We start from the raw sequence: 12,054 nt of genomic DNA, 5'->3' as shown, positions 1-12,054 counted from the left end.
AGGCTATAAACAAGAGAACATTGCCATGGCTTACGCTAATGACTAATCGTGTTAAAGTCATTCCATTACCTCAAATATTTTCAGCAGGACTGTTAGTTACGTTACAAAGTTGAGAAACGATTCGTCCAAGAAAAAGTTGATAAGATAATATTTCTAAAGAAATTATAAAATCTTTGCACCCTCTGTCGACCCTCCGAAAAGCGAAATAGTATTTAATGAAACTAAGGCTATTGTATTTCGCTTTTATAAGACAAGTTATATAAGGGTCATGACTGATTTTAAATTACAACATTAGCAAATTGACATTACATTGTATTATTTTCCATCACTTCTCTAAAAAATTGATGAGTCTACACTTTTTTGCACAGATAATCCCACTAAGACAATGTTCATGCACCAAACTGACTTTGTTTTACACTCAAACAAACGCTTACTCAATGCAAGTCACACATATGATTTTTTTTTAAACCTCGCATTCGCCTCGGTTGACTATGGTATTTTTTTGTGTTATAACTGATCTGTCCAGACTTTGCAAATACACAATATGTACTTATCTATAACTAGATACTAATTTTCACAAAATACACAACCTTTTAGATACAAAATTAAAAACACTGTTTCAGTGCTTGAATTTTGTTTTTTTCAAAGATAGAAAAATATTGAAATAGTTTGATAAACTGGTGTTTTATAGTTTAGAAAATAATTTTGTAATATACTGAAGTGAAAAAGTATAAACAATATGAAAGTTTATGGATGTGAAAAGGTCAAGGCCACCTCTTCTTTTGCTATGTCATAAATGGCAAAAAAATCAGAAGGTTCCAAATCAACGCCATTTTGTAATGGCAGCTCTTCATATAAGTAGTCAAATTTGTCGTTTTATCATCGTTTGTAGTATATGCTTATGATTGAACCGTTTTTGTAGCATTCCATTGACTATATATCAGAAAATTTCTCCTTTTTGTCCTTGTAGTTGAAATATTGATATTTTTAGGTCTGACCTTTGACCTCAATTTTACCAAAATGTGACCACTCTGGATTTTTACGACCAAACTTTTCTTATTGTACACGTTTTCCTCTTTCCATCGATATATGATTTAGGTGTGTGTTCTTCCGGAACATTAAAGTTTAAAAAAATGAACTCTGGTTGCAGTACTAAATGTGGAAGCCACTCAAAGGGGATTTTCGATTATCAAAATTAAAATATTTGATAATCATTAGAGAAACAGATTCTTACATAGTTACTCGTGGATTATTGGATTTATCCATTCTCAATAGTTAAATTATCGAATTTCAGACTTTGAAATTCGATAATTTAACTATCTTGATTGGATGAATCTGATAATCCACTTGTACCAATGTAAAAGTCTATAAGCTAATCTATATTTAGCATCACTTTTCTCTAGGTTAATAATATGATTATATGAAAAAAATGTAGGATATATGTCAAAGAAAAAGCAAATATACTGTACCACACAAAAAAAACAAAGACATTTAGAGGTCATAAAAAAAGATAACTTCCTCAATAGAAAACACAAAATTTTCCAAAAGATTAGATATAACAAAAGAAAACCACTGACAAGGTTCCTGACTTTAAACTATATTTATGATGCTCATTGTCAGCCAGACATTGTAGCATTTATATATACTTTAGGCTATGAGTATTTTATCTTACAGCTTTGTGAGTTAGCCAGTGCCATGACTCTATATGAGATGGGCAGCATACGTAGTTTACCAGACAATTACAACATTAGAGATGTATATGCCTACACTAACAATACTACACCAGTCGTGTTTATGATGCCAAATACAGAACATCATAAAGGATCATCATCAGCTACAAAAGGTCAGTATATGTGTTGTTCACTCAACATGTTTTCTGTTTCATTTATAGTCCCTTTAAATATTCTCTTCTCATTCTGTTTTTTCCTGACCACTTAGACTAGATGTTAACTAAAAGCTGGACAATGGTCTTGCAGTTTTGTCCTTAATTCTTTACTTAACCATAATTCAATCAAGTTTTCATGCATGCTGCATGGTAACTGTTAAAGATGTTATGCCCAATGAAACAGGTAATAAGGACCATAATACATAATAGTTTGATAAACCATGCTTGCACTGTGTCGAAAGAGAAGGTTATTATACCCCACGCAACGAGTTGCGGAGGGTATAATGTTTTTGACCCGTCCGTCTGTCCGTCAGTCAGTCCGTCAGTCCTATTTCTTGTCATCGCAACTCCTCTCAAACCACACAACAGAATTTCACGAAACCTTTTTAGATAATAAGGACATACTATGTAGTTGTGCATATCGACAGGAAATTACGATTCAATTTTTTTTCTAGGAGTTACGCCCCTTTGAACTTATTTACTTTAATGTACTACTGCAACAGTTTGTCATTGCAACTCCTCTCAAACCACACAACAGAATTTCATGAAACCTTTCCAGATAAAAAGGACATACTTCGTAGATGTGCATATCGACAGGAAATTACGATTCAATTTTTTTTCCAGGAGTTACGCCCCTTTGAACTTATTTGCCCAATATACTACTGCAACCTTTTGTCATCGCAACTCCTCTCAAACCACACAACAGAATTTCATGAAACCTTTTCAGATAATAAGGACATACTACGTAGATGTGCATATCGACAGGAAATTACGATTCAATTTTTTTTCCAGGAGTTACGCCCCTCTGAACTTATTTGCCCAATATACTACTGCAACCTTTTGTCATCGTAACTCCTCTCAAACCACACAACAGAATTTCATGAAACCTTTTCAGATAATAAGGACATACTATGTAGATGTGCATATCGACAGGAAATTACGATTCAATTATTTTCCCAGGAGTTACGCCCCTTTGAACTTATTTGCCCAATATACTACTGCAACCTTTTGTCATTGCAACTCCTCTCAAACCACACAACAGAATTTCATGAAACTGTGTAGATAATAAGGACATACTATGTAGATGTGCATATTGACAGGTAATTATGATTCAATTTTTTTTTCTGATACAATTTTTTTTCTTACACTTATTTTATTTCTCCAATGACAATGTAGGGATGTGGGGTATGTGAACGCGCTCACTAAGGTTCTTTCATTTAAAAAGGTGTATTAGACCTGATTGTGATATTCTACATATCTAAAGGTATGAAGTGAGAAATTGAAAGAAAAAGTAAGATTCATTGTTGTAATTGAAAGTATTTCATGTACTAGCAAACATCTGTTAAGAATATTAACTTCAATGTGCATAAAGACTGAAAAAGTTTATCAGAACAAAGTTCTAAAACAAAAGTATGACTTTGATTTGTTTAACAAAAGTTATGATTTATATTATTAAACTTATCACTGGGTTTGTACTTGCATGTTTAATATGTGTAGCAGGATATGTGTACCCTTCAGCAAGTTCTGGTGTACCTCCAGTATTTGGTGGGATTCATGTTACTCAGTCTTTAGTTTTCTATGTTGTGTTTTGTATACTGTGTTTGTCTTTTGATCGTTTTTCGTTTTTTGCTATGCCATTGTCACTTTGTTTTAGACTTATGAGTTTGAAAATCCCATTGGTATCCTTCCCCTCTCTTTTATAAAATTATAAAAATATTTCAGAAAAAAACAAAGCTCTAAATAAATGAGGGTCAAATATTTGGCAGTTAGATTATTAACATTCTGTTCTTAATTCCTTGTGGGTAAATAATGATATTTAGTGGTATATTATAATTATTTGGTATATATTTGTATATTTGATATATTTGATATATTACAATCATTTCAGGCTATTCTTATGTTAGTCCCACTCACGAGGTGAAGAGGCTAGCTAAGGAAATTGGTATGGAAGGGAAAGTTAGAGTAATGAACTTTGGGGTACCAGGTCAGATGTGTGAAGTGAGACATGCATTAGAGGATTGTATACAGAATGGTTACTGGTTACTTTTACAGAATTATCATTTGGCAGAAGAGCCAGAGCAAGAGTTTTATATTTTGCTGAAGGTAAATATGTTTCTAATTTAAAAAAAAAAGATTGTTTAATTGAACAAATTTCTTTGAGTTTATTCATATGTTTATTGACTGTATGAAATGTAAATTTGCTAAAAATTCTAAAATATCCCAAAATACAATTGATAGATCACTTTGTGATTTTGGAATTTGAGGAACTGATAATTTCTCCTATCACACCTTTTCTTTTACTATTGTTACCCTGTGTGTAGGATGTCATCTCTATGAATTTACTCTTAACAGGATATTGTATACAGTAAATGGATAAAACAGGAGAGAAAGAGACAGAAAACAGATATATCTGATGATGGAAATAGCTTGGTTACTTTCTCTAAAACAGGAGATGAAGACAATGAATTACATATCCACAATACATTTAGATTGTGGATCACTACACAGGCAGACAGTGGTAGACTCATTCCGGGTAAGAATTACATATCTACAATACATTTAGATTATGGATCACTACACAGGCAGACAGTAGTAGACTCATATCAGGTAAGAATTACTTATCTACAATTCATTTAGATTATGGATCACTGCACAGGCAGACAGTGGTAGACTCATTCCATTGTAAGAATTACATATCTACAATACATTGAGATTGTGGATCACTACACAGGCAGACAGTGGTAGACTCATTCCATTGTAAGAATTACATATCTACAATACATTGAGATTGTGGATCACTACACAGGCAGACAGTGGTAGACTCATTCCAGGAAAGAATTACTTATCTACAATTCATTTAGATTATGGATCACTGCACAGGCAGACAGTGGTAGACTCATTCCAGGTAAGAATTACATATCAACAATACATTGAGATTGTGGATCACTACACAGGCAGACAGTGGTAGACTCATTCCAGGTAAGAATTACATATCAACAATACATTGAGATTGTGGATCACTACACAGGCAGACAGTGGTAGACTCATTCCAGGTAAGAATTACATATCTATTCTATAATCTGGACACTTTAGAACAGAAAAGTCACTTCTGATGTCACTATGATGACATACATGATAAAAAATTCTATTTTTTACACATAGTTTTGGGACAATGGCTTTACCCAAAAAGATATGTTACACATATTAACATCTTAATAAGAAAAAAATTGTAGCAAAATATCTTTTTGGGTTAAGCCTTGGCTCATATTATAATACTAATGACAAGATATCAAAATAAGGCTAATGACAAGATATCAAAATAAGGCTAATGACAAGATATCAAAATAAGGCTATTTCAGTAGGTTTTGCAGATGAAAGCAAATTCAAGAAGTTTGAAGCCTAAATGCAAATATGTAAAACAAAATCAATACTATCAATACTGATATCAGTCTAATGTCTTATAAACATCTGAGGAGGTTATTTAGGAGATTTTAATACTTTTTAATCTTCAAATTGAAGGGGTCAAAAAAGTAGCCATATCATATTTTCTCCTTTACATACAATTTTTTAAATTTTCTTCATGAATGCCAAACTACTGTGATATATTCAGATGCAATCAGTTTACAGACACATTCTAATTTTGATAAATTTGTGTTCTTAAAATAATATTAGAAAAACATACACTGTGGAACAATGTTATCTTATGCAAATATTTCCTTATTATGCCCCCACCCTAAAAAAAAAAAATATAAAGTTTTTTATACTTTATTTTTTATATAAATTGCAGGTGTTCTTGTACAGTATGGTATTAAAGTGACGTGCGAGAAGACTGGTAACTTTAAATCTACAATACAAAAATCATATAGAAGTGTGGCATTCCTTTTACAGAACTGGAAACATATTAATGACAGTGTAAGCTTTTGTAAAAGTCAAATAGAATTAGTTTCTGGAGTCAGAAATCCTTTAATATTTTTAGATGTATCTTTATTAGTATTCCTAGATTTTTATTTATACTACTTCTCCAAACAATTTAATATGTGTTTATAACATTTCTGCTGCAGTGTCAAGAAGTCTTTAATTTACATTATTTTAAATCAGTGAAAAAAGGTTAAATATAGCAGATTAGATGCTGGGTTGCTGCCATATCCCTATATCTCACAGTATTTACATTTTTAAATGAATGTGCTAAACTTAATATTTATTTTCATCTGTTACAGGTGTCTGGGAAGCAAGACAAAATAATGCCTTTGGCTTTACTCCATTCTCTCTTGTTACAACAAAGCTTCTATGGCCGTAATGCATTTATTAATGACCACCACTGGACTTTGAGTGACCTGGCCATGGCTGTTGATGTTTTTAAAAAAGTGGTGTCAAAGTCTACTTCGACAGAGAAAATAATGGACATGGTGGCTAGAGCTTACTCTGACCATTGTACTGATAGTACTGATGCCAAGGTTGTTCAATCCTTGGTCAGTATACTGGTTCAGTATGCCACTGGCAAACAAGTAAGTCAGTTAGCCTTACTCAAGACACACTTTGAAACAATTTGTAATGAAAAGAAAAATTCATTTAAACCTGTATTTCATAACTTGATGGAGAGAAAAAAAAAACATCCTAATTGTAGCTAATTACATATTTAAGTAAATAATGTTATGCCTTTGTTTATAATCTTGGTAGATATTTCATTTTGCATAAATAGATAATGATATTGGGGTGTAAATGTTTGAGTAACTTAATTATTAGACATAATTTTAATGATATTTCAGGTCCCAGAGAAAAAGTCCAATGATATTATAGGCTTACTGAATACATTACTGATGGAATCACCAGAGAACTTCACTCTAAAGAAAGCTGTAGACTCACTTGAGGAACTAACAGCCAAGAACTATGGTCTTCCTGAAACAGCAGATAAAGATGTCATGTATACTCACAGCAGGTCAGTGCTAAACAAAGTTCACATTCAGCAACGCATTTAATGTTATCAGATTTTGAATGGAAATTTACAGTAAATAAAGTATGAAAATAGTTCTAACTTTATCAGTATGTAACAAATAGTCCATAAATACAGCTTCACTTCTTTTAATCAGTTAACTTTAAAAAAAGTTGTGTTTTATTTTCAGGGTACTAATAAAGGATATGATCCAAGTGATTGGAGCTCCCGAGTTATTATTACGTGTGAACACTGCCATTAGTTATCGTGAAGTATCTGTAGACAGTATATTACCAAGCCTGATATCCACTTTACAGAAATGTGCTGTATTGCCAGAGACAAACAAAAATCAAATGTATCCTATTGATGTCTTTATTCATTACGAAGTTGAGGGATATAAAACTTTAATTCAGACTGTTCAATCAGATTTGTCCTTACTTCAGCGGAGGTCAAAAGGTGAAATACTTACACCGCCACATTATGATGATGTCATTCACTCAATGAACAGAGATAGAGTGCCACAATTGTGGCTAGCTCAAACTTTCCCATCAGGCAGCAGTCTGACCAAATGGATAAAAGAACTTCCTGTGAAGATTCAAATCATTTCTTCATTAGTGAATGATCCCTCTCCTGTGGCTTACAATCTCTCCATGTTTCTCAGGCCTGACAGATTCATCGAGGCCATCAAGCAGACATTTGCCAGAAAACATTTTGTTGATATCAACTCAGTAGAATTTGAATTGCAGGTAAGAATTATTCAGCTTAAGAACAAAGAAGCATACCTGTTAATCTATTGATACCATAAATATAATCCTACACCTACAAACTTCCTGGCTGAATTTAGATTTTCAAAGAGCTTCTATTTTCGTTTAAAAAATGAACTTTAATTTATGCAGATGTTATCAAAACAAGTCAAAACTCTACAATTCTTTTTTTTATCTTGACTACATACAGATTATTTCTTGAAGTAAACAGATATATAAATATTAAGAACCTAATTAGAAAGGATTTATGAAGCATTTTCTGGAGCATGTTAATTACATTTCCTAACTTAAGTAAGCTTATTTTTGAATAAATGAAAATACAGAGCAAAATCAAGGCAGTTTATACTGTCAGTAAAAATCATGGTGCCCATTGACCCCAAAGAAAGGTTTCTGTCCTTTTAATTTCCTGCTGAAGAACTATTTATTTAATTGTTCAAAGTCAAATATTTCCTCTTACTGTGTTTGTGATCAAAGCTTTAACTGTTCAGAATACCATTGCGCAATATTTTTTTTAACTTCCTGTAAGATTTTTGTTCTTTCCAATTGATCATCTGTTGACAAATTTCAGCTCATTGCACTGGAAGGTGGTTTTCTGAAATTTCACAAACCCAGGAAAATTACTGGATTATCTCCCTTTGGTTACATGTCTGTCTCTCAATGCTCCCATCAAACTTTTATTTATAAGTTTCTTCAAACTCTCATATTCACCATTTTATTTATACAAAAATTTAAATATTGATATTTCATGCCATGATATCTAAATATCATAATGTTGATATACAAAATTTTGACTTTGATGTTGAGAAGTTTTTAATAGAGCACAACTAGCTCACAAAAGGATTGTAACGCAGGAAGGTTATGTTGTGTTAATCTATTCTTTAGCAAAATCTATTTGGGGCAATGCATGTGCTCCATGTAAATTTGGCCAAAATGTGATTGACATTTGTTTATTTTTTTGCAAATCTGACATATTTACCTACCGGTAATTATGTCACTTGAATGTTGCCACAGTAAAATTTAGTCATCCAGACTAAAGAAATATACGTTTTATCCTGATTTTCATAAATGATGATAATGATGGATTCTAATGCTATTATTTTGCATCAATTGTTCTGATTGGATGACAATCAGCGTAAAATTCTCTATCTACCTATCTGTAACTATGGGAAGCCGACATTTTGAACTCAGGAATGTATTGACATGTAATTTCTCAAATATTTAGCAAAAAAGCCTCACATTTTGCACCTAGAAATCTTCTTTTTATCAAATTTTATTACATTCTGAGGCAGCAAGAATTCAGAAAACGCCCTTGTTTATGACACCAAAAGCATACCTATGATGTCACCTTGTTTAGGTGCAAAAGAATATAACAATATTTCATGGAATTTTCATTTAATGAAAATTTTACACAAAAATAATGAATAAAATTGAATGATTTGTTTATTTTAAATCATAATAGAGAGAACTGTATTGTATTTGAAGCTTTGGAGATGTCCATCTGTAGTTTTACTGTCTCAAATATCTGTTTACCTGTCTCCACTACAGGTCGCCAGGTAAACTCATTTTGCAACAGTAAAACTACCAATGGTTCTTAATTCAAACATATTTTTTCCATTGAATTAACATGGTAAATAAAAGCCCCAAAATATACCTAAATGGTTTTGAATGGTTTTACACTAGTAATTTTTGGGGCCCTTTATAGCTTGCTGTTCGGTGTGAGCCAAGGCTCTGTGTTGAAGGCCGTACCTTGACCTATAATGGTTTACTTTTATAAATTGTTACTTGGATGGAGAGTTGTCTCATTGGCACTCATACCACATCTTCCTATATCTTCTAACTAATACTTAATCATGTAGGATTAACTTCGTACCAATATTTTTATTATAACCCAATTAGAGAAAATATGTAGAGACAATTAGTCCAAGAAAATTAATATTCTTCGATTATTAACCAATCTTAATAAATAAAATGATGATGTAATTTAATTACTGTGTTGTAATGTCTTAACTATTAGATGTTTTAGAAATGACTGGATTCTTTGCTGCATGTAGTCAGTAAGAATAACTTCAAACAATTGGATATAATTCTGAGTGAACTGTTTTATTTTTTTATTTTCAATTAATAAATTTTTCAACATTTTGAGGTCTTCATTTTAATAGAAGTAATTTTAAAAGGAGAAAGACACAAACATATATAAATTTTCTTTCTCAGCATTGATTCTAATGTTTCTCACAATTTGATAATTCCTCAGTCTTTTTCAGTGTTTCTGATTTATGGTTTTGTGATTACTTAAACAATTATACTGGATGATCTCCAATTAATCAGTACCAGATCACTACATGACTGATTGTAGAGATTAAAGAAAGAAGATTTATATCTTTGAACACTTTAAACACTTTGAAGTATTTATGTAAAGTCTGTTATTTCAATTAAAATCGATAATTTATATAATAGTGATAAAAAAGGTTTCAGAATTGTATCTTATTTTTGGAAGCATTATTTCAATTTGCTAGCTATAGTAAAACATTTATATGTTAATCTTGAAGAGTTCAAAAGATAATAACTTCTCTTCTTTCACTTTAATATCATAATTCTGAATTGGAATTTCAAAAGGATTTGATCAATAATATCTTTAACATAGAAATTTGATTTGACTAAATGAGAATGTATATCTTGTTGATATTTGATAACTGTTACATTGTAAACTGGATTGAAGTTAATCTTAGTTGGTGAATTATACTGAATGTGTTTTAAGTTCATTACCTGAAATCAGATTTTTCATTAAATATTATAAAAACCATCCCCCTCATAACACATTTTTTATGCTATATAGGAGACTATTTCTTCTCCTACTTGACTTTTAGTTATCATGGAACAAGCCAGAGGGAACAATGGTATTCATTGTATGTACAACTCCTGTTACAAGTTTGATAGTACATTTTACCGGTGGTAGTATGCCAGTTTCAATACTAGTATTGGAGAAAATGATTCTGGTTTAAGTAGGGTTATTGATTTTTATTTTATTATGAAGCAATCTAAGCACAACTCCTTTTGTATGGTTCAAATTTATAAAACTGTTCAATGAAACTTTGTGCAGTGGCAATATTCCATACGATGTATTTCAGTGGACCAGACTTGTTTACCTCGTTATGAGGTATGCTATTAGAAGCTCTTCAGTATAACTATAACTGATTGCCGTGTTCTGTGAAGAAATACATTTATATTTTTAACTTGGATAAATGATCTCCTGTAGACCCCCATTGAGACAGATATGTAGATCATTATCATGGTAACTTTAGAAATAATCAAACAAGACAAGATTACAATTGTTGTATTATTTTTGTATAAGTACATTGTTGTAAGCATTATCATCAATTGTAGTTGAACTTTTTCTTGGTATTTCTATAAACTTGTTATTATCATTAAGGCTTTGTTTAATGATGTTTACATTCAGTACATGCTTTTTCACTTAATTGATCTGTCAGAAAACAACAGGTTATTGAACTTTTATCCAGGATATTTCAACAAATTCACTTTCTTTTCAGTTTTTAAATAACTGTTTTTCTTGTTTTATCCTTTATATAAAGCTTCTTCCCAATTCCATCATAACTGAAATTTCAATTATCTTATATAGTAACAATGAAAATGAAAATTTATTGGATGTTCCAATATTCTGCAAAATACTGGAATTTATTTTAACTATTGTAGACAACAAACTGGAACAATATTTTGACAGTTTTGACAACAAACTAGAACATAATGTTTTGACTAGTCTAGACAACAAACTGGAACACAATGTGTTGACTAGTATGGACAACAAACTGGAACACAATGTGTTGACTAGTATAGACAACGAACTGGAGCACAATATTGTGACTAGTATAGACAACGAACTAGAAAACACCATCTGTTGACTAGTATATACAACGAACTAGAAATCAATTATATTTTGACAGTTTCAACAACAAAAATGGAACATAATGTTTTGACTAGTAAAGACAACAAATTGGAACATACCGTTTTGACTAGTATAGACAACAAACTAGAACACAATATTGTGACTAATATAGATAACAAACTGGAACATACTGTTTTGACTAGTATAGACAACAAACTGGAACATAAGGTTTTGTCTAGTATAGACAACAATCTGGAACATAAGGTTTTGTCAAATATAGACAACAAACTGTTGTCAAATAATGTTTTGTCAATTATAGACAACAAACTGGAACATGATGTTTTGTCAAGTATAGAAAAACAAACTGGAGCACAGTATTTTGACTAGTGTTAGACAAAAACAAGAACTGACTGTTTTGACTGTTATTGTAGACAACGAACAAGATCTGAATACTTTCAATAATATTGTAGAGAACAATATTGAAACTCAATTTTCCTAGAATTTTGTTAGAGTGTGTCTTGCATTAGTTTTACAGATACCAAGCAATAAGTCTTCAATATAAGCATGCAAGAGAAAA

At 31.4% G+C, this 12,054-nt stretch overlaps 1 protein-coding gene across 24 annotated transcripts in view; it reads left to right on the top strand.

Annotated features, from left to right (window-relative positions):
• The window catches only part of LOC127731051 (dynein heavy chain domain-containing protein 1-like), a 143,388-nt gene that overhangs the window by 127,671 nt on the left and 3,663 nt on the right, over nucleotides 1–12,054 (top strand). For all 24 annotated transcript variants that reach the window (XM_052239851.1, XM_052239839.1, XM_052239835.1 and 21 more), the window contains 7 exons: nucleotides 1,675–1,843; nucleotides 3,774–3,988; nucleotides 4,238–4,418; nucleotides 5,673–5,797; nucleotides 6,103–6,390; nucleotides 6,652–6,821; nucleotides 7,006–7,561. In XM_052239851.1, the coding sequence (XP_052095811.1) occupies nucleotides 1,675–1,843; nucleotides 3,774–3,988; nucleotides 4,238–4,418; nucleotides 5,673–5,797; nucleotides 6,103–6,390; nucleotides 6,652–6,821; nucleotides 7,006–7,561 (1,704 nt within the window). The remainder of the gene's footprint in view (nucleotides 1–1,674; nucleotides 1,844–3,773; nucleotides 3,989–4,237; nucleotides 4,419–5,672; nucleotides 5,798–6,102; nucleotides 6,391–6,651; nucleotides 6,822–7,005; nucleotides 7,562–12,054) is intronic.

This window comes from Mytilus californianus, unplaced genomic scaffold (assembly GCF_021869535.1).
Source record: "Mytilus californianus isolate M0D057914Y unplaced genomic scaffold, xbMytCali1.0.p SCAF_2, whole genome shotgun sequence".
Classification (NCBI taxonomy): Eukaryota; Metazoa; Mollusca; class Bivalvia; order Mytilida; family Mytilidae; genus Mytilus; species Mytilus californianus.
This window is presented reverse-complemented; position numbering and strand designations above follow the sequence as displayed.